Source organism: Lissotriton helveticus, chromosome 10, assembly GCF_964261635.1.
Source record: "Lissotriton helveticus chromosome 10, aLisHel1.1, whole genome shotgun sequence".
Classification (NCBI taxonomy): Eukaryota; Metazoa; Chordata; class Amphibia; order Caudata; family Salamandridae; genus Lissotriton; species Lissotriton helveticus.
In genome coordinates this window covers 257,031,353-257,055,239 of record NC_136071.1, presented here as the reverse complement: position 1 = coordinate 257,055,239, position 23,887 = coordinate 257,031,353, and the positions used below count along the sequence as shown (strand labels likewise).

Below are 23,887 nucleotides of genomic sequence, written 5' to 3'. Positions count from 1 at the left end.
TTGACACAGGCACATCTTTAGAACAGCACATCTAGTCTGTGTTCAGTTTCTCATCTTTGCCAAAACCCAGTACCTGGCATCACCATATCTCACAAAGAACATCCACATCTAAACGCCAACACGTGATCTACGGTCTGCAATCCTGCATGTGTGTTCTAGATGCTCCTAAATTTCTATGGAAAGCTTTCAAAATGGGAGCAATCCCAATCCTTGCCAACTGCATTAGGACACTCTACCCTTCGACCCGAGAACACTCTATTCCGTTTTGGCATTTACCAGATCCTGGAGACTTACCTCATGACCATAGAAGAGACATGACCACAGAAGAGACGCAATGAAAACCTGCTGGCACCCTCATCAACTCCCACTGCCCTCATAATCCCTGAAGCTTCAAGTTACGGGTTCACATTTGTAAGAGCACTTACTCACTAACCTTATTCCTATACTCCATTCAGTTTCCATAACCACTGACCGCAAGGTTCTCATGTACAGAATTTGCTTACTTTTTATAAAATGTATTTTCAAGTTGACACATTCTTGCAGATCAATGTAGAAAATTCAAATCAATGTGTTGTGGCAAATTTGGTGCAACAGTAAATACAGCAGGTGGTTATGAGCATGATGAGGCCCAATAGGTTTAATGGAAGGGTGGTGTTGTACCATGGCTTTGTGAAGCAATAATCCTAGTGCTGAGTGTGTTGTGGTATTGAAAATTCGAAGGCAGTAATGTCATAACTTCTAGACATAACAGTGAGAGGCGCCCCAGCTCAGTGTACTCTACACAGTAACATTGCATACCTATGTGGTTGCCTCTACAAATTGTGGTCCCTGGCACAGTACCAGAGCTGTCTATGCAGCAGGGTCTTAGTCTTGAATGTCACCATGACTCATGGGTGTCTTCCTTTCATGTCCATGGTTATTTACCCTCCTCATTTTCTTTATTGTCAACAGACCATTCCTGCTCGGAGCAGCGGATCCATCCATATTTCCTTCACCCCTCTTATGTTGACGGAAGTGATAAATAAAATTGAGTGTTCAGGCTTCGCGCTGGGTTTCATGAGTTTGGACTCAAAGGTAATTCTTCTTTCTTTCTTTGTAACTGTAATTTGATGTTTTTGCTACAGAATGTTCCAAAGATCTCACTCTTACTACTAATTACATATTGTTTCACTAAATCTTTTACATGTTTAAAATCAAACGTAAAATGTAGTGTAACTCATTTCCTTGTTAATTATGTATGTGCCTTTGTGATTCCACAAGCTGGTTATCTCTGGGTTGATCCGCCAACCGAGAGTGCTGTAATTGGGCTTTTGAGAACTTGGAAAAGTTATTTGGCCGAGTTTTTGGGCTGGTGTATTTTAGGTGGTGTCTTCTATGTATGGCTCTCTTCTAAGCTCAACTTAGAGGACCTTTTGTTTTGGAAGGAAAACTGCTTCTTAAGCTAATGAAATCAAAGATGACTACTGCTTTCAACATAAATGCATTTAAGTATACATGTACTTTTGCACCACAAGATAAGATCATTTTTATTGCTCAATTAATTAAAATCATTGCACTGATGCCAAAAAACAAATACATCAGGTCCAATTATAAAAAGTCAATTAAAAAGTTGGTTTGATCCGTTGTTTAATAATTTAAAAGGTTTAAACAACGCTTAAGCAACTGGCACAGCATTATGGATTATAGTTCTGTGTGTTGGTCGTAGTCCATAGCTGCCTTTACTGTCATCAAATATTTCATGAAGCGTGCCGCCAGCTGCACTGATTCACCTGTCAAGCACTCGACCAGGGCAGCTTGACTCCGTATATTTAAAATATGCCAATTAGGGTGAAGCCAGTATATTCTCAGTGTTCGTAGTTTCTAGCAGATGCACAGTATGTGAGTTAAGGATTCCTCTACAGCTCCACATGCTCGGCACTTAGTAGTTACCGCCTCTTTGTACCCTCGCCCATATTTGTATGCCAACAGTGGGATCAATCCGAAGCGTAGTTTAATTAATTGACGTTTCATTATTGGTTTTAAGGGAGAGGACAGATAGTGTGGCAAGGTCCCACTACTCTAATGTTTTGGTGCCCAGCTTCCATGACTTAAGCTTTTCAAAGTTTGCATATCACTGTCGGCAGAAAGTAACTTTGCCTGTTTTGTTAAAAGTCTTGTGGCCGCTGATATAGGTATGGGGGCTGACCATATTTCCTTTGCTTCCAATGCCTCAACACAATGCGCTAGAAATTCACACCAAATGGACCCTTGGGTGTTTAACATTATCCAGATGTTTTTCTTTAGTGTGTTGTCCCGTGCTTGTTTAGCTTTTAGACTATACGCTATGAATCTAGCTTTCAGGATCCACTTTTGGGATGAAAGGTTGAATTCCCTACGTATTTGCGCATGTGAGGTAGCTGTCGGTAGGAAAAAGACTTTACGGAAACAGGCTGACTGAGCTCTATCCAGCCATGTTGTCATCTTATCTTTGAAGGCTATTGCTCCATGGGCTACAGACGGTAAAAGATTTGCCCCCATTAATCGTATTAAGGGAGAGAGGTCAGGTGAGCTTATGGCTTTCCTGGCTCTACAGAAAATGCCTTCCAAAGATTGAGCCGTTCCTTGCAGTGCAGTGATGTGAGCGGAGGGCCATCCTTTGTGATCGATCGACACTCCTAGATACTTGTAGGAGGTCACTATCTCAATAGGTTTGCTTTCAATGTTCCATTCACCTTTTCTCTTTGTTTGTCGCAAGATTATCATTGCCTTTTTTTTTTCTGTGTTTATTTTTAAATTGTTCTCTCTGCAGTATAGAGACAGAGACCACAAGTGGACTATGCACCCGTATTCTTTGTGAGTTTTTTTACGTGGTGGTTCTTTGTAGGAGTGTACAAAATTCACGTAATTTGAATTATATTCTAGCATGAAATGCATCCCTGGGTCAGTTTTTGATACAAGAATAGATGTTGCGCATGGAAACACATTTTTGCGAGCAACAACTGCTCTGGTTTTGGTTGTTTGTATTGTTCCCCTACTCTTTTGGTATAATTTTGTTGGAAACGGCGGCTCCTCCGCTAAGGCAGAGGAGCGTCACCCCACTGCTCTTTGAGCAGGAAAAATAAAATGTTAGTAGTTATTATCATTTTATTTTTCGCATGTTCAGTGCTGGGTTTGGGTGGGGTAGGACTGGAGGCAGAGGGGGAGGAGTGGTTTGCATACTCCAATTGCGCATGACTGCTTGGCCGGCTGTCTTGGCCTGGCCAAACAGTCATGCACACTTTGCAAATTCCCCACCAGGCTGCATTACACAGCCTGATGGGGAACATGCCCAGGCCCCCAGTCTCCATCTGAGCGCCGATCCACTGCGCTCAGACCAATCACAACACTATATTGCAGTGTTGTGATCCTCGACTGCCAACAGGGTAGTGGGTCCCAGGATCAATTGGGGAGGGAGAAGTTTCTCCCACATGACCTGTGAATGGAGGAATGCACTGCCAGACCACCTTAGAGCACAGACTAATCTAATTAGTTTTAAGAAGCAACTAAAGGCCTGGCCTTTCCCTGTGTGTCTTTAAGTAGGTCGTTTTTCTTTGTTTTTCTGCCAGATAACGTTCAGACACAGCACCAAGACACCTCTTTTGGTATATGTGCGCTCTACAAAATATATTGAAAGGCTGGTCCGAGTTTACACAATTATTCCACTGGTGTTCTATATTACTTCATACAGACGTTCACCATATATATATGTCATTAGTTATATATTCAACAGAATGAAAAGTACAAATTACAATATTCAAAGTCAGAATTACATTTATTTCTGCAACCCTGTACTGTTATAGATTCTTCATCGAAAAAACGTTTTTATAGTTTTCAAGGGTTTGTAATGTAATCTTAAAGTCATTACATTTATTGGTGCTCTCAGTGAGGAAGGGGAGGGATGTGATAAGGTTTGTGAGGGACAGGGTAAAGGTGGTGTGACATTGATAACATCACATTTAAAATCAAAAAGCAGACTAGTATAAATGTTCCCAAATCACATCGCACATAGGTTAGGTGAATCCATCTCATTTGATCCTATGGTGTGTAAAAAATAGGCGTAGTCTACGTTTCGACCCCCATGTACGCTTAAGGGTTATTCTGGCCTCATGTGTGGGTTTTCATCAGGACGGGCGGAGAGAGCCTAGAATTTAAAAATCTAGCATTAGATGCTTATGGTGAACTTGTTTTGGTATATGGTCAGTATGTAGGGAATACCTACATATGTACAGCGGTCAACGTCTGAACCGGCACGTCGTGGGCCTGCGTGGGCTCCTTGGCAATCTGCAAATAAAAATAGAGGAAGGTCTAAGTTGAATACAATGGCACAACTGCCATGTAGTAAGATGTGATGGGCTTAGAGACTTACTTGGACACTGCTCCTATGCTTGAGCATGTAGTATCTTGTCGAATCAATAGGGTCTCACATTCAAAATTCGGTGCAATCTGGCACGAATCTGAGGAATCAAAAATAATATACATTGTACGGGCTGGTGTTATACCCTGGGGAACACAAAATGACATAACAGGCTGATAAGCCCGAAGGTGCACAATGGTGGCAACCGGTAAATTTATATAGTGGCACTCATCGTGGATTTGAAAACAAGGAAGGGGGCCCGCAGTGTAAGAAAGAATGGACTAAATCCTAAACACTTTCGTCAGGAACAATAATTAAGTTTAAATTGTCGGGGTCAAATTGGGTAAGAATCGAGCAGATTAGAGGAAATTCTGCGATCATCAGACGTGTGTAATGGCAGAATCGTGCTTTGCAAAGGGGTTGAAGTGAGTAGATAGACCCGTTTCTTACCTGATCGGCGAAGGCTCAGCCGTCAGTGCGAGGCACTCCCTGTCCGTATCTGGAGCTGCTCGCGGAGCTGCTCGTGGTGCCGCCGCTCAATGCTAGTTAAAAAGGGCTCGGCAAGGCGGGACCAATCCCCTGCCAGTATTACATTTCACCGTCATCGATGATGGCGTGTGATCAAGGGGGTGTCTTAAAAGATGCTTACTTGGATTAAGGGAGCTACGGCGAAGGTTTAATATCCCAAACAGGCTGTAGTGAAAAAAGAAGTCTGTTGTGTACGTAAGTTACAAGGCTTTACACATTAGTATCGGTACCATTCTATGAAGATAGCAAAACAAACCCATGACATATCTGGCAGCCCGGGCAGATCATTGCCTGTTCCTGGAGGTGCCTAAGTTGGAAGATTACGCTTATTCAAAACACTCAAGTTACAGAGAAATACGTCATTGAAGGTATACAAATGAGCCTATACATTCACAAAATTTATCAAGAAGTCCTGGTTGGTGGTTACCTTATCATAGAAGTGCCCCAATGGAAGAAATATATTTTTACAAAGTACAATTGAGACATACCAGGTTTCATTGAAAATGAATAAAGGCCTATGTACTATCCCCATTGTAAATACTTGCAGGAATACTACTCATGTATTAGAAGACCAAACATTAGGTTGTAACATAGTTATATTGTAGCATATCCCTATGGTGTAGGAAACCCAAAGAAGTATGTTATGTATGATCACAAGGCAGTGTGCATTACTCAGGGTCTAGGCCTGCCATTTGTGCAAAATTGGCATCTAATTCATTAAGATCTCTGGTTATGGTATTAAATATGTGCATCCATTTGCACTCTCTGATATTTAAGATAGAGTTCAAATGTCCTCCTCTTGGGCCCAGTGTAATCTTTTCAAGTATTACCCATCGCAAAGATTCTGGGGTGTGTTTCTTGTCCATATAGTGTTCCACAAGCGGTGCCCCTGTTGTTTGACATCTGATTCTACTGCAGTGTTGGAAGATGCGATTCTTTATTTTTTGTTTAGTTTGACCGATGTACACCAGCTCATATGGACATAGAATGGCGTAAATAACACCGCTGGTGTTGCAATTCGTAAAGGATCTGAGATTTATAGTCAAGTTGTTGTGGGTTACTTCCTTAGTTTCCCAACAGGTGGGACACGCTTTGCAGGTGGTACATCTAAAATGGCCAACCACCTCAGGTAGATTCCAAAGTCCTTGGATGGTCGGCGTCTGTGGTGTGTCCAGCAATGAGCAGACCACATGGTCTCTTATGCTTTTAGCTTTTTTAAAAGCGTGCATTGGTGGTTCAGGGCTATCAATTACATCTGCGACCAGGCCCCAGTGTTTGTTGACTATGTTTTTGATATCATTGCTTTTGGTGCAATGTGTAGTCACACAGATCATCCGTTCCTGAGATGGTATGCGTTCTTTAGGCGTTAGTAGTGTAGATCTGTCCTGGTACCAAGCTCTTTTTCTAGATCTTGTCACAAGACGCTTGGGGTAGCCTCTGTCCGTCAGGCGTGAGATCAACTCTTCAGATTCCCTAAAATAGTCTTCCTTCAGCGAGCAGTTTCGCCGTATGTGGAGAAATTGCCCGAAGGGCAGGTTGTCCCGGAGTCCTCTGGTATGGTGGCTAGTGTATCTCAAAAGAGTGTTTCTTTCAGCTGGTTTCCTATAGAGAGTGGTATACAGTTTGCCATCCCTTTCCTTTATGCTGATATCCAGAAAGTCAATAGATTCCTTATTCATGTGCATTGTGAACTTAATGTCATCAGACTGTGTGTTCAGCCACTCAACGAAAGCATTCAGTTCATGTTCATCTCCTGTCCATATGGCCAGGACGTCATCTATATACCTATGCCATGTGGAAATCTTGTCATGGTATGGGTTGTGTCTTGAGAGGATGCACCGTTGTTCATAATCAGACATATATAGAATAGCCAGATCAGGGGCGAAGGCGGCACCCATCGCCACTCCTTTGCTTTGAATGTAGAACCTGTTCTGGAATACAAAGACATTTTTGGTCCTGGGAATTTCTAGCAGATCGATGATGAATTCTGTAGGGACCCCTGCCGGTTGTGCCCTCCTTTGTAGCGCTCTTCTCATATATTCCAGAGCTGGTCTTTGAGGAATACTGGTGTATAAAGAGATGATGTCCATTGTCACCAGGATTTGGCTGTTTGTATGGAAAGGCATTTCGTCCATCAGGTGATCAAACCAGCCGACAAGGGTGGATCCATAGTGATGCTGGTTGCTGGAGATTACAAGTCCGAAATCCTCTCCCAACTAAGGGATGGTGTAAGCTACAGACATGTTCCCACTGATCCGACGAAAGAGATCAGGATGGCGATTTTAACAGTTACCAAGAAAGCCAGAGAAATGGGCTTCCTCACCAAGAAGGAATTCGATTACCTTAACGTAGACCAACCAAGGGTACCCACGATCTATGTACTCCCCAATGTACACAAAAATCCAGTGAAACCACCCGGACGCCCCATCATATCGGGATGCGGCTCCCTGCTAGAGCCACTATGTAAGTACATGGATGTATTCCTGAAACCACTCGCTGAAGCAACACCCACCTACATCAGGGACACGATGCAAGTGATTAACTTGGTGGACGAAATGCCTTTCCATACAAACAGCCAAATCCTGGTGACAATGGACATCATCTCTTTATACACCAGTATTCCTCAAAGACCAGCTCTGGAATGTATGAGAAGAGCGCTACAAAGGAGGGCACAACCGGCAGGGGTCCCTACAGAATTCATCATCGATCTACTAGAAATTGCCATGACCAAAAATGTCTTTGTATTCCAGAACAGGTTCTACATTCAAAGCAAAGGAGTGGCGATGGGTGCCGTCTTCGCCCCTGATCTGGATATTCTATATATGTCTGATTATGAACAACAGTGCATCCTCTCAAGACACAACCCATACCATGACAAGATTTCCACATGGCATAGGTATATAGATGACGTCCTGGCCATATGGACAGGAGATGAACATGAACTGAATGCTTTCGTCGAGTGGCTGAACACACAGTCTGATGACATAAAGTTCACAATGCACATGAATAAGGAATCTATTGACTTTCTGGATATCAGCATAAAGGAAAGGGATGGCAAACTGTATACCACTCTCTATAGGAAACCAGCTGAAAGAAACACTCTTTTGAGATACACGAGCCACCATACCAGAGGACTCCGGGACAACCTGGCCTTCGGGCAATTTCTCCGCATACGGCGAAACTGCTCGCTGAAGGAAGACTATTTTAGGGAATCTGAAGAGTTGATCTCACGCCTGACGGACAGAGGCTACCCCAAGCGTCTTGTGACAAGATCTAGAAAAAGAGCTTGGTACCAGGACAGATCTACACTACTAACACCTAAACAACGCATACCATCTCAGGAACGGATGATCTGTGTGACTACACATTGCACCAAAAGCAATGATATCAAAAAAATAGTCAAGAAACACTGGGGCCTGGTCGCAGATGTAATTGATAGCCCTGAACCACCAATGCACGCTTTAAAAAAAGCTAAAAGCATAAGAGACCATGTGGTCTGCTCATTGCTGGACACACCACTGACGCCGACCATCCAAGGACTTTGGAATCTACCTGAGGTGGTTGGCCATTTTAGATGTACCACCTGCAAAGCGTGTCCCACCTGTTGGGAAACTAAGGAAGTAACCCACAACAACTTGACTATAAATCTCAGATCTTTTACGAATTGCAACACCAGCGGTGTTATTTACGCCATTCTATGTCCATGTGAGCTGATGTACATCGGTCAAACTAAACAAAAAATAAAGAATCGCATCTTCCAACACTGCAGTAGAATCAGATGTCAAACAACAGGGGCACCGTTTTTGGAACACTATATGGACAAGAAACACACCCCAGAATCTTTGCGATGGGTAATACTTGAAAAGATTACACTGGGCCCAAGAGGAGGAAATTTGAACTCTATCTTAAATATCAGAGAGTGCAAATGGATGCACATATTCAATACCATAACCAGAGGTCTTAATGAATTAGATGCCAATTTTGCACAAATGGCAGGCCTAGACCCTGAGTAATGCACACTGCCTTGTGATCATACATAACATACTTCTTTGGGTTTCCTACACCATAGGAATATGCTACAGTATAACTATGTTACAACCTAATGTTTGGTCTTCTAATACATGAGTAGTATTCCTGCAAGTATTTACAATGGGGATAGTACATAGGCCTTTATTCATTTTCAATGAAACCTGGTATGTCTCAATTGTACTTTGTAAAAATATATTTCTTCCATTGGGGCACTTCTATGATAAGGTAACCACCAACCAGGACTTCTTGATAAATTTTGTGAATGTATAGGCTCATTTGTATACCTTCAATGACGTATTTCTCTGTAACTTGGGTGTTTTGAATAAGCGTAATCTTCCAACTTAGGCACCTCCAGGAACAGGCAATGATCTGCCCGGGCTGCCAGATATGTCATGGGTTTGTTTTGCTATCTTCATAGAATGGTACCGATACTAATGTGTAAAGCCTTGTAACTTACGTACACAACAGACTTCTTTTTTCACTACAGCCTGTTTGGGATATTAAACCTTCGCCGTAGCTCCCTTAATCCAAGTAAGCATCTTTTAAGACAACCCCTTGATCACATGCCATCATCGATGACGGTGAAATGTAATACTGGCAGGGGATTGGTCCCGCCTTGCCGAGCCCTTTTTAACTAGCATTGAGCAGCGGCACCGCGAGCAGCTCCAGATACGGACAGGGAGTGCTTCGCACTGACGGCTGAGCCTTCGCCGATCAGGTAAGAAACGGATCTCGCTACTCACTTCAACCCCTTTGCAAACCACGATTCTGCCATTACACACGTCTGATGATCGCAGAATTTCCTCTAATCTGCTCGATTCTTACCCAATTTGACCCCGACTATTTAAAACTTAATTATGGTTCCCGATGAAAGTGTTAAGGATTTAGTCCATTCTTTCTTACACTGCGGGCCCCCTTCCTTGTTTTCAAATCCACGATGAGTGCTGCTATATAAATTTACCGGTTGCCACCATTGTGCACCTTCGGGCTTATCAGCCTGTTATGTCATTTTGTGTTCCCCAAGGTATAACACCAGCCCGTACAATGTATATTATTTTTGATTCCTCAGATTCGTGCCAGATGTGCACCGAATTTGGAAAGTGAGACCCTATTGATTCGACAAGATACTACATGCTCAAGCATAGGAGCAGTGTCCAAGTAAGTCTCCCAGTCCCATCACATCTTACTACATGGCAGTTGTGCCATTGTATTCAACTTAGACCTTCCTCCATTTTTATTTGCAGATTGCCAAGGAGCCCACGCAGGCCCACGACGCGCCGGTTCAGACGTTGACCGCTGCACATATGTAGGTATTCCCTACATACTGACCATATACCAAAACAAGTTCACCATAAGCATCTAATGCTAGATTTTTAAATTCTAGGCTCTCTCCGCCCGTCCTGATGAAGACCCCAACATGTGGGCCAGAATAACCCTTAAGCGTACATGGGGGTAGAAACGTAGATACGCCTATTTTTTACACACCATAGGATCAAATGAGATGGATTCACCTAACCTATGTGCGATGTGATTTGGGAACATTTATACTAGTCTGATTGTAAAGGCTTTTTGATTTTAAATGTGATGTTATCAATGTCACACCACCTTTACCCTGTCCCTCACAAACCTTATCACATCCCTCCCCTTCCTCACTGAGAGCACCAATAAATGTAATGACTTTATGATTACATTACAAACCCTTGAAAACTATAAAAACTTTTTTTCGATGAAGAATCTATAACAGTACAGGGTTGCAGAAATAAATGTAATTCTGACTTTGAATATTGTAATTTGTACTTTTCATTCTGTTGAATTTATAACTAATGACATGTATATATGGTGAACGTCTGTATGAAGTAATATAGAACACCAGTGGAATAATTGTGTAAACTCGGACCAGCCTTTCTGTACTTACCTAGTGACCCAGGTCCATGAGTTTTCTGGGCTTACCCCGTTAATACTCAATACCACAAAATATATTAACATAACATAACCAAATCCAAAACCAGAAACCTCAACTCCTTGGAGAAAGTATGTGTGGTCACTACTGGTAAGGCTATGAACAGATACAGAAAATGCTGTAGAACCAGCATCTTGCTATCATGTTACGTCACATAGGCGAGAGGAGGAGGTGCAACCAGAAGGCCAGGGACCAGCGCCAGCAGTTCCTCCACTTGCAGAGTTCCTCCAGGTCCAGTGTTGTAAATGAACACAAAGAAGAAGTTGGGTTCCGAGAAGTTGGTTTATTCGGGCAACAGAACAGCTTAACACCCACAGGAAGAGACACAGTGGAGACCGTCTTCTTCCGACCACAGCTCAGTATCTATCCCACATTCTACAGACCCCAGTAATGATGTCATAGGTTCTACCGTATGACATGTCATAGAATACTACACACCTCCCCCCCTTTAAAAAAAACTAAAAGAGAAATAAAACACAAAACTAAAAAAAAATTTAAAAAAATTAGAAACGAACAAAATCCCTAAATTTCATCGGAAGACATCTAACACGTGAGCTACTACGTGAAATAGCTAACTTTTGGTCACAGGCAGGAAGAGCAAAGTTAGAATGGTCAATATTAACAGATTTGTCTGCAACAATACCCTGATCAACATACACAGGATTCTCAGGAATAACATTCTTTGTTGCATTTCCACGAAGAGCAGGCCCATCCTGGACATCAGCATTGGTAGTATTATCAAAACTAACATTCTTACACAAAGATAGATGATCAAAAGCTTCGTGAGTACCACAAAGCTCTGAATTGTCATTCACCAAATGTGGATCATTAGGAGGCGATAGATCTGGTTGTGAAAAGGAGGAATCGCAGTCAGCAGATCTACACCCAGAAAAGCGTTTCAAGTCATCAGACCTACACACAGAAATGCGTCTCAAATTCCAAATTTTGCCATCTTCCACCCTAACAGCTTTGCTGAAAACTTCAATGACTCTGAGAGGACCAGACCATCTAGGAGATCCTTTGCGGATTTGTCCACCAAACTTTACTCTTACAAAATCACCAACACTTAATTTAGGTAAACTCACACTACGTGCTGGGTGGTGGGACATTCTTGCTTGATACTTATTGACTCTCTCTCTAACAGCCTCCAAATCTAATTCTAAATAGTCACCTTTCTCTGTTCTCAACCACCAAGGCATAAGCTTCGAGCCAGGCTTTCTACAGCGCAACATTTCAAAGGGAGAAAGTCCAGTTACAGTATTAGGGGAAAAGCGATACGTCAAAAGGGTTGCTTGGAGAGCCTTCCTCCATTTCAAACCACTACGCAAAGCCAACTGACAAGATTCCTTAATTACTCTGTTAAAACGTTCAACCTGTCCGTTGGCTTGGGGAAAATAGTTGGAAACCCTTTTATGTTTGATACCACAGCTGGAGAGGAAAGATGAAAAAATTTTGCTAACAAATTGTGGACCATTATCAGTGATGAGTTCTTCAGGTAAACCCTCTCTGGAAAAAACTTTGTTAAGGAATTCAACAATTACATCAGAATTGACCTTCTCCACAATTTTCAATTCCGGCCACTTGGAGAAATAATCAACCAGAACAATGGCAAACATCTCTTTGCCCGACTGATAACTAAAAGGGCCAATAATGTCTACTCCTAATTTGCGCCACGGACCCTGAACAAACTCCACAGGGGTAGAACTTACAGAAATGGGTTTCACAGATTTATCACTTAAAGAACACGGGGAACAATTCCTTACCCATTTATCAATCATATTGTCCATACTAGGCCACCAATAAAATTCTCTAATTCTTCTCTTGGTGGAGGACATCCCTAAATGGCCTTCATGAGCCAGATCACAAATCAGTTCTCTTATGCCTATGGGAGGAATAATTTTATCATCTCTGAAAATCATTTCGCCATTATCCATCAACTCATCCTTTACCTTAAAGAAAGAGGCCAACTCACCACTAAGTTTCCTCTCTTCGGGCCAACCTTTGTTTAAAAACAACCTTACGTCCTTCAAAACGTCATCTTGATCCAAAGCTTTTGTCCAAACAGCCTGCGAGATCAGTTTAGACTGATCATCACCAACAATGATGTTGATATCACTCATAGTAAAAGCCACATCACATTCTTCAGTGTAACCTGCTGCTGGACAATCTTTAGCAGGAAAGCGAGACATGCAGTCTGCGTGGACATTAAGACGACCAGGGACATAAGTAACAACACAGCGATATTCCTGTAACTTTGCGGCAAGCCTCGCTAAACGAGCAGTGAGAGTTCTACCACCACCAGCAGATAGCATGGTGACCAATGGCTTGTGATCAGTCCTTAGTGAGAATTTGGTACCCCAAATAAACTGACGGAAATGTTGAGTGGCCCAGGTACACGCAAGTAACTCCCTCTCTATCGTGGAATAATTAACTTCAGAGCCACGAAGAGATCTGGAAGCATAGGAGACAACATATTCACCTGAATTGTCCTTCTGCATTAAAACAGCACCTAGACCTATATTGCTGGCATCGACACAAAGTATACATTCTTTATCAACTGAAAATGGTTTAAGAAAAGGTGCACAGACAATCTTACTCTTAAGTACATCAAAAGACTCTTGTTGGTCTTTACCCCATACGAATTTTGCTTGTTTCTTGAGCAAGGAGCGTAAAGGATGAACTAACATGGAATAATTCTGTACAAATTTCCCATAGAATTCAGTGAGACCAAGAAAAGACAGCAACTGTTCTTTGGAAGTGGGGATGGGAGCTGACATAATACTCTTAACATGGTTGAGTTTGGGTTTAATACCATTTTTCGAAATCTCATGGCCTAAGTACTCAACTTTGGACTGTCTGAACTTACATTTTGAAAATTTTAAGGTTAAGCCTTTCCCTTGGATACAATTCAAAACAGAATACAAATTAGAATCATGTTCGTTACAATCTTTACCAAAAATCAAAATGTCATCTTGGAAAGCCACTGCCCCACTACAATTTTTGAGTACATCCCTCATCAATCTCTGAAAGACGGAGGCGGCACTAGCTAGTCCAAAAGGCATTCTCAAATATTGAAACATGCCCTCTGGAGTAACAAATGCTGTTAACTTCCTAGACTCTTCATGTAGCTCCACTTGATGATATGCACTCGCCAAGTCTATTGTAGAAAATACTGTGGCACCAGACAGAGAGGAAATCAATTCATGAATATTAGGTAAGGGATGTTTATCAACCCATATTTCCTGGTTGAGACTGCGGAGGTCCACACATAGGCGGAGATCTCCAGAACTCTTGAGTGACAAAACAACGGGGGAAACCCAAGGGGAAGACTCAATTGGTTCAATGATATGTTTTAAAACAAGATCATCTAGAATTCCTTTGAGCTTATCCCTGTAAGCTAAAGGGACGTTCCTTACTCTGTGTCTAACTGGTACAGCATTTTCATTAAGTATTATCCTATGTTTGAAATCTGTGTACTTGCCAAGAATATCTTTGAAAACATCAGGAAACTTGTTTTTAATATTACTGACAAAACAAGGATCATTCAAATCAGAAAGTAAGTTCACTTCTGGCTCTATAAAACACACGGGAGGGTTAGCATTAGGATTCAGTTTGATGCCTAACTCACGTTGGTGTGGCCACCCTAAAATAGCTACACCTTTGGTGGCTACGTACACTTTCCCATTAGTGATTCGATCTTTAACTTGAAGCTTGGCCCAGAAGTATCCCTCCAAATCTATTTTCTTCCCTGAGTAACCTCCAGGATGAATGTCAGGGACACAAAGCTCTCTATTATCCCAAAAACGTTTAAACAAATCTAAACCAATGATAGAATACCGTGAACACGAATCCATCATCAGTTCAATGGACATATCATCTACCAAAATGGGATAAGAGGGAAACTCTTCAAGTTCAACTTCATCCACAGAAAGAATGCAATTGAAGCTATTGAGGACTTCCTCTTCCTCTTGTGAAATATAATTTACTCTTTGTGTAGAGCGACAAACATTGCCAAAATGACCTTTACGTTTACATTTCACACATACTCTGTCCCAGGCAGGACAACCTTTGTAATTGCCAACATGGTTGGGACTACCACAACGATAACAAGAAACATTTTTCCTTTGAACAAATCTGTTGTCTGGATAGCTTTTGACCTCACCGAATTTTTTCTCACTATCCTTTTTCAATACATTCCTGGAAGAAAAATTAGGGTTAGATTGGTTTTTAACTAAAGAGACTTCAGGTTCAGGAACTAAAGGTTTGACATTAGACCCTCTTATTTCAGATACGAACAACTCAGACTGTTCTATACCCTTGGCTATGTTGATGACAGCATTGAGAGTAGTTTCTGTACCAAGCCAAAGTCTCTCCTGAATTTTCTTGCGTTTGGTTCGCATCATGATCTGGTCTCTAAGAACCTGTTCGTAGGAAATTGTTTCAAATGAACAATAACAGGCTAAAGAGCGTAGCGCTGAGACATAATCCTCTATGGACTCATCTTGTTTTTGAATGCGAGAATAAAACTTGAACCTCTCCATGACAGTATTTATTTTCCTGCCAAAACGAATTTTCATTTGTCTAGTGGCTTTTTCGAAAACATCAATGTCTCCAGCATCGTCAATCGGAGGGAGATTGTCAAATTCTTTAATACCTGCCCCTCCTAAACAATGTCGTAAAAGGGCTAGTTTGCGCTTAGCAGAACACCCCTCCTTTTCAAGGACATCTACATAAGCCAAAAACATAGGGAACCACAAATCCCATTCAATGCTTGGATCTCCGGCTGTTTGTAGAAAATGAGGGGGGGCAGCAATGTTCGACATTTTTTATTCAAAATTGTTTGTAAGCAAGTTGAATTCAAATATCAAAAACGTAAAAAATATAAAGTACCTACGATAAGTTGTAAAACAACTGCGCACTCGAGGAGAAATTGTGGTTTCAAAACTCTTTAAGGCAGAAATTGCGATCCACGAAGGTTTCCCAAGATGGCGGCACGCACGTGACGTCAGCGCGTCACTGGGGTTGAAGGGTAATTCCCACAATGCTTTGCGGATCGTTCCAGGGATGCAGCGAGAAGCGAACGTCAAAAAATGACGAATGGATGAAGGCGTCTCGAGCTGCACTGGAACGCTCGGCCGATTTGAACGGCACAACGGTCAAAGCAGGTAAGCGGTGAAATGTAAAATAGTGGGAAAATCTGGAAAACCCCCGCAAAAAAAAAAAAACTTTCTTTCCTGAAAGGCAGTACGTTACCCAAAATTGACGGAGGTAATGTCAATTTCCGACGAACTTGTTAGACTGGTAGCCGATCATGTGAACGCTGTTCTGTGGAAATATTGTTGATCCCGGACGTCGCCAGTAATTGTGTTGTAAATGAACACAAAGAAGAAGTTGGGTTCCGAGAAGTTGGTTTATTCGGGCAACAGAACAGCTTAACACCCACAGGAAGAGACACAGTGGAGACCGTCTTCTTCCGACCACAGCTCAGTATCTATCCCACATTCTACAGACCCCAGTAATGATGTCATAGGTTCTACCCTATGACATGTCATAGAATACTACATCCAGCATCTGCATCAGAGGCAGCTTTGGAGGCAGTTTTGGAAGGGAAGCTGACTAAACAAATTCCCAGACCTGAGCAAGGACTGGCTCTCTCCCAGTACCAGTTCAAAACGACCGTGTTGTTATCACTCGTGGCTTTACATCACAAGTCGTTTCTACGACTTGCGCTAGGTGGCGCCCTGTTCTCTATGGTCTTGAATCTTTTAACTTTATTTAGACACAGGAGACAACAGTGTCCAATTTACCCGTTCAAGTTGCTTTAAAAACTTCGAACCACTAAACCAACTAAAAACGCCATTTCGCCAGTCAATCAAGATCTGTGTGTGCAAACAATAATAATAAAAAATACTCTATATCCCATCAGGAAATGCTGTGGGTGAATTAAATATATGAGTACTTTTCTTGAACACTGTTGTCTTCTGTGTCTAAATAAAGTTAAAATATTCAAGACCATAGAGACCCTAAGGAACAGACATTTAGTGGCAAATACCATGTTTGAAGAGGCAGGATTAGTGGGAAGCCTCTCCATAGGAGTCTTCTTTCTTCCTTTATTGTTCGAAGGCCAGTATGATGAAAGCAACGTTTGCTTTAAAAAGGTGACACACAGTTAACGTTAGTGAGCAAGCGCACCTGATGTGGAAGCCGGTATCCACGAGATACGAGGGGTGACAAACAACGCTACTATTGTGGATAAGGTATGAGCTTACGGGATTACTGGTAGAAGCTGGGAGTCACTGGATAAGCAGTGGGCAAGCAGTGTACATAAGGGATTACGATTGTCCCTTACTCCGTTTCATGTTTGTGTCGACAGAATTCTCCAGATTGAAACACAGTGGTCTGAGAACACGGGCGTTTACCCAGCAGAGGGGCATTCGAGGCACATTAAAGTAGGTCTTTATTTGGTGGTTTTGATGAGCACAGGGTTGATTTTACGTGACAAGTATGGTACGAATACAGTACTCATATGTTTTTTAGGCGGTATAAGTTTCCTGGTTTGTTCAAGATTCTTAGCGTTTTGTTACAGGTGAGTGTTTTGACACTTATGGAGTTAGCTCTGTAGATCACGGGTTTGGTGAACGGAATACTTATCTTTACACACAGACACCTCGTGACTTTTACATAACAGCATTGTTGCACTTTAAGGATACCTTTTTCAGTGAGCACGAAAAACAATACCAGCACATTATCGGTTGGATCAAGAGGTTCTATCCCATTCCCCTGATTACCATGTACTAATTGTAAATAATATTGTCATTTGAGTTGTTACAAGAAGTATTTTTATTATTTCCAGTACTCCCCTGATGAAGGTATTTTACCGAAATGCATTGGGAGATTTGAATACCAGGGAGATGTAAATATCCTAGGATCTTCATGTGTAGAATGAATCCAGTGAAATCATGAGAACAAGAAAACAAGCACAAGAAAATAAAACAAGAAAGAATTGTTTAACAAACTGGCTTGCATATGTATATGTAATGTTTGTTTTGACATTATCTTGTTGATAATTATTGAAGTACTTTATGTTATGCTATGTTATGTGTACTTATAAAGCGCACTGCTACCCTGAGGTATCCTGGCGCTTATGGACACGTTTGAGTACTCAGAGGATTAGAATTTAAGTACAATTGAGCACCGGAAGGGCTAGTGTATAGTGGGTCACTAACACGAACAGGTTCTGTTTGTTTTTTGTTTGAGTATTATAAACCTGACAGGGGCTAGTCTGGATTTGGGGACAGCACCACGTAAAATTGTTTAACAAGTGGTTTAAATGTATTAACATTGAAGGTGTGCAGGCTTTCACCATTGTTTAATTGCATCATGGATATAGTCATACCCCTGATGTTCCAGGTCAATAACATTATAGGTCGCATCCATTGCCATGAGTACCACTCGACATAAGAGTCATTTATACGGGGGAGGAGCCTAGCTCGCGGCCGTAATGGTCGCCCTTTAGCTCGGCTCCCGCAGCCCTCCGTCCTGATTGCCTATCCTGTCTTTTATCCTGTCCGGGGACGACACATTTTTGGGGCATTGGAAACATAACGGCTTGTTTGTACTTACCATCCGACCCCGGGGTCTCGGTGTGCAGTGGCTCCGGAGTTGTGGCCTCTGAGAGATCGGGGCCTCTGCGAGACTTGGACCGGGACCTGGCCGGTGGGATCCGACGGCTCTCGGCCCCGGCCGAGAGCGAGACCCAGTGTTGGGAGCCGATGTGCGAAGATCCCGGCGATCCTGACCCGAGCCTGCCCTGGTGGCCGCGCGGCCGCAGTGGGTGAGAGGCCCTGGGACCTGAGTCTGTGAAGGGGTCTCTCCCCGCCGCTGCTTTGTCCGGCGGCCCTGGTCCTCGGGGCCCGGACTCCGCTTGATTGGGGCACTGGTACTGGTGCTGGCGGAGACCCGTCTTGGGCGGACATCCTGTTGGCATCGAGGCCGCCCTTGCTGGGACCCCCGGAGCTTGTAAAGTCCTACATTTGAGAACTGTTCTTTCCGGGGGTCTGGTGAGCGGCGCTTGGGCTGATTCACGAAATGGCGGCCGACCCTCTGAAACGAGAATCACCCTGTGGCGGCGGGCCCGTGTTGCCTCTTGGTGTGGGGAGCGGATCTGGTGGACGTGAGCCGACGCTCAGAGATATCCTGGAAGCCCTGAGATCCCTACACGCTTCCCTGGCCATGGGCGTCTCGGTGGGTACGCCATGATCTGCCACCATTTTGGGCGGCCATTGCTTCTTGTCGCCCTCTTGTTTCGAAGACTTCATTGCCTCGCCCCCCTCGATTGACTTGAGTGTCTCCGCCACTGATCGAAGATCGTGTAGTGTGTCGGTGACTTTGGAGCGCCCTGCTTTTCAAGGTTCGGACCCCGGGGACTTGGATGCTGTACTGCGACCCTGTTCGACATTGTTGCCTGAAACTATTGGTGGACTGCCTCCTGTGCCTGCTTCGATGACTTTGCCTGTGTCTATAATTGGGGCCACCTCGCCCGCTCCAGTGTCGCACCTGACCTCCTGTTTTTCATTGATCGTGCTGCGATATTTGATGCATCGATACTTTCTGTTTGGACTATTGCTCCCTTGTGGATCTATCTACCCCCCACGTAACTATGCTAGTCACCATTCCACTCGATTATATGCTGATTTAGTATTTAGTATGTGGTTTTACATTGCCATTTGGTGGGTGGGGTTTGTCGCTCGAAAGGGTTGGGGGTGAAATGTACGACTTCAGTTTGATTCCCGGTATACGATTTAGTAGCATAATTGTTTTTAATCGTAGAAAGATGGGAGGTCGCCTTCTCCTAAAGTTTTGTGGCACGTGATGGGGTGTCGTCCTGGTCTGTTTTTGACTGTGCTTGTCTGGTTGGGCGGAGGGCTGCGGCCGCCCGCTCGGATTATGTTTATTCTGCTCCTCCCTCCTGTCTTCTTTTCTCTGCTTTTGTTGCCTTTTTGTCTCTTTCTTCTTTCTTACTTTTCGCTATATTTCGGGTTCTGGTTTAGGGCGACAGGCACGCTGTTTGAAGGGTGGGCCATAGCCTTCTACAGGGGTGCAGGGTGGGACGGGTGGGTTGGGCACTATTTTTGTTTGTCTTCTGGTTCTATGGCCCTTTTGTATCTCTTTTTCAAGAGGCCACGTCTGTCCCGACCTCCTATGGTGTGTTTCGGGTGGGGGGTGTGGCGTCGTTAATCCTCCTGCTATGTTTCGGCTGTCTTTCTTCCCGATCGCCATACCCCCACTTGGGCCGCTACTCCTTTTGTCTCCTGTCTTCCCGCCACGGGGGGCCTGTGTCGGCGTGTCCTCTTCCTTTCGTTCTTCATATTTTCCTATTTTCTTTTTATTGTTTTATTTTGTCTTCCCTCCATTTTCCTTTGTCTTCCTCTTCCCCGCTTCGTCCCCCCCCCTTTTTTTTTCCTTCCTGTGTCCCAGAGGTTACTATGACGGGCTGGTTTTGATGCATTGTTTTTCCGATCCCTCTGTTCTGGCTTGGTAGTGTCTTGGGCGGCGGGCATGTTACGAGGATAATGCTCAGGGGCTGATTGTGTTTCCCGTATCCTGATTTTCTTGAATGCACTGTATTGTCCCCCCGATATTTTGCCCCCATGCCCCCTTATTAATGTTGAGGTTGGTTTGGGATATCGGATGCCTCCGTATTGAAAGTGAGCCTGTCATATGTCTTCTCCCCATATTATAAAATTAAGCCTTCTTTACTCCTGTGTTTTAGCCCTTTGGTTTCTGTATCTCTTCTCCCCTTCTGCGAATGTACGGCCTCTGCTTTGTATTGATTGATTATGTAATATTTGCCTGGTGACTCCTGATTATCTTGCACAATGCGGCCGGCCGGCTTGGTTGTAGGCCTCGACTTGTCTTTCCTTTTGATGTCAATAAAGGTTTAAAAAAAAAAAAAAAAAAGTCATTTATACGGGCAGCCAGACCTCTCCGTTACTAGCTCGTCCCCCTCCCAACCCCCGTGTGTCGCTACTCCATGTCTAACTACAATAATGAAAAACTAGAAACGCAAACCAGTGTGTCCAACAACAGAACATAGCCCAATTGTGCAAACAATTTCCTTACAACAAGTCTGTTGGGGAACAGAAAAGTCTCTGAATGGCCTCCCCTGGCCCTGTACTTGTCAAATGTGCTCTGCTGTGAAGATCCACAAAGTAGACAGTTAAACCCCAGCACCTTTTCATCCATGTTACCATAACATACAGTAATTACATTTTTGGACGGAAGCAATGGATTATTCCACAAACAAGACTGTAATCGGAGTACCATCTGCTTAGGACATTAGAGAAAGGGCCTAGCTGCTGATTAGATCAGATATTGGCATCACGTATATGTTAAAAAATGCTGACCTTAGTGAGGAAACTTAAGGGACTTCACACACTAAGGGCATAGCCTTTGAACAGCAAGGCATGAAAAAAAACAATTGAGAATGGTTTGTCAGGAGGGCGAAAGTCACTTTAATGATTGATCATGATCTACTGTGTGGAACCTAGAACAGTGTAGAGCATAGGAAACAACATTTAAAGCAGTGCTAATGTCTTTAACAAAATAAGCACAATGCTGCCCCGTGCTAACGACATTCGGATGTCATCTGTGACAACCAGTAAAGCAGGCTCCCTTCCTTGTAGTGAGGCATCAGAATGTTATTGCGCTCAATGAGGGAGGAGAGCTGAATGTTAATTTCTCTTCCAGTGATCGTGGATGGAAAAGGGAGAAGAGAAATAGATCCGTAAGAATAAGGGACTTTCTTTCTTCCATAGCAAGCACTGCATCCTTTCAGAACTGTCGGACTGCCATTAATTCAATAGAAGAGTTGCACATAGAAAGAGAAGCTGGGGCACTAGGGACTACCTTATCATACTGCAAATGTATGCAGAGCAAAATCATTAGGGGAACCGGACTTAATCATATGGATGTTTTTATTATCCTCAAGGTGTAGGTGCTGGAAATGTGAAAAAATGGAGCTAGAACCCCACTCTTTAATGGATTATCCCACAAAAGTCAAACAAATTTGTTTGAACATACATGACCTTTAGCATGAACAAAACTGCAGCTTTTAAAGTGGTCAACCGGCTTAGAGTAAACACAGTTCTATTTAACCAGTATTGCATCACTAACAATCACATAAAAATAAGCATTCCAGAATGTTCCTTTGTTTGATGATGTTGGCATTAGTTTTGAGACCACTTGTGACATCGATCACTGGATGGCGCTCTTACCATTATGCAGAAAATCCTCACCAATATTTTTATTAAAACCACAGCATTTTGCATATTCAACTTCAATTTATATTTTTACAGTTCTCGTTTTTTCAATGAATTCCAAATCAAGCATTACATCCCATCTGATAGACAAAGAAGAGAAGGTAAAAACAGGCATGCAAGCATCTGCAAAGAATTAACTTTCAAGGCTCCCATTAAACTACACTTTTCAGAGGAAACGAATTTGCATGCAGGAAGAGAAAACATTGAACTCCTTTATTTCCAATATATAATTCAAGTGGAGATCATCCAGGAGGTCTTAGTTAATTGTTTGAAAATAAACATTGGCTACTATCTTCATATGAAATGTTATGTAACTTCTTTTCCATTCTCATAGCTGCATCCCTGTTCTGCTGGCTTGTCTTTCCACCAACTAATCTGAAACCTCACATACTTTTTGTTTGAAAATTTGCATTCAAATGGGAAAAAAACACATTGTTGATAATGAACTTTGAAGGGCACCAAATTATTCATTGTTGCCTTCTTAAGTTCCTCTTTTATCATTGTATTAAATAATAACATTTGATTAAAATTAACATTTAGCATAAATATTTGCTTTCAGAATGATACATGTTTTGCCATTTTCCGGAAAATATGTACTTTATGAGCCGTTTTGAGTATTTGTCCAGTATAAATATGTGTAATTTTGGTAAACAATTATGAAGAAAATAGTTTTATGAAGTTTTAGTTGGATCATGAAATTACTTTCGCTGTTTTTTTCAGATTGCACAAAGGATTCCAGGAAAAGTGAACCGCGCTCAAGGATATTCATTAGAGCCTATAAGGCTTGACCTTCAAGGTTTTGTAAAACCTGCCCTGTGAGTAAATGTTTCAAATATATTCAGGAGGACATTTCTGTTATTGTGTCAAGGGAAGTTGAACTGGCAAAGTGTTAGGCTTGTGCTCAATAATAAAATGAGCTGACTGGCAAAGTGTGAAGGAACTCATAGCCATTAGCGGATGGAAATATTGTCCAAAAATGACTTTTATGGATGTGCACAAACTTGCTTAGAAAATGGCTGCCATGATTCCCCTTCTGACTTGTTAGAAGTAAAGACTTCATGTAACTATGTGTGGCAGAGAGACAGATTAGTAGAATAAGGGAATACTAAACAATTTTAACATGCTCGTCACTGAATATGATGAGAAAAACAGAAACTCTTTAATTTCTTACATTTTAAGATAAGAGCATGGCTGATTATAAAGGTTTTGGACTTTTTCTTTTTTAGGTTAACAATTGACGTGGATGACGATGATGATGAAGGAATGGTGTTTTATTCAGTTGCAAGTGATTTAATACCCAATGAACCCATTTGTGAAGTAAGTATGAATCATCTTTTTGCTTTTTCTGTTAATTTTGTTGGGGATAGATAGTCAAAGTCAAAAGAACTTTATTCGAATGTTCATAGTAACATCCATAAAAGCACATTTCAATAAAATTACAATTAATGCATATAATTCATATATTACAAAAATCACATGAAGTAAAAGTTTACAGGCAGAATACACAGTAAAAAAGGCTTTTAAATAGTTAAACTTATTAAAGGAAAAACTCTCGACAGAGACACAATTATCCCTCCATGCTTTTCCTGAATTTGATCGCAAGTTTTAAAAAACTACATACAAACAAAGTGCAATCACTACTTAATAGTTGGAGATAATAAAGTGCTGGTCGAATTT

At 42.3% G+C, this 23,887-nt stretch overlaps 1 protein-coding gene across 2 annotated transcripts in view; it reads left to right on the top strand.

The window, feature by feature from the left end:
* DLEC1 (DLEC1 cilia and flagella associated protein) overlaps positions 1–23,887 on the top strand; it is a 691,969-nt gene that overhangs the window by 535,723 nt on the left and 132,359 nt on the right. For both annotated transcript variants that reach the window (XM_078665272.1, XM_078665271.1), the window contains 3 exons: positions 952–1,074; positions 22,931–23,025; positions 23,437–23,527. In XM_078665272.1, coding sequence (XP_078521398.1) covers positions 952–1,074; positions 22,931–23,025; positions 23,437–23,527 — 309 coding nt within the window. The remainder of the gene's footprint in view (positions 1–951; positions 1,075–22,930; positions 23,026–23,436; positions 23,528–23,887) is intronic.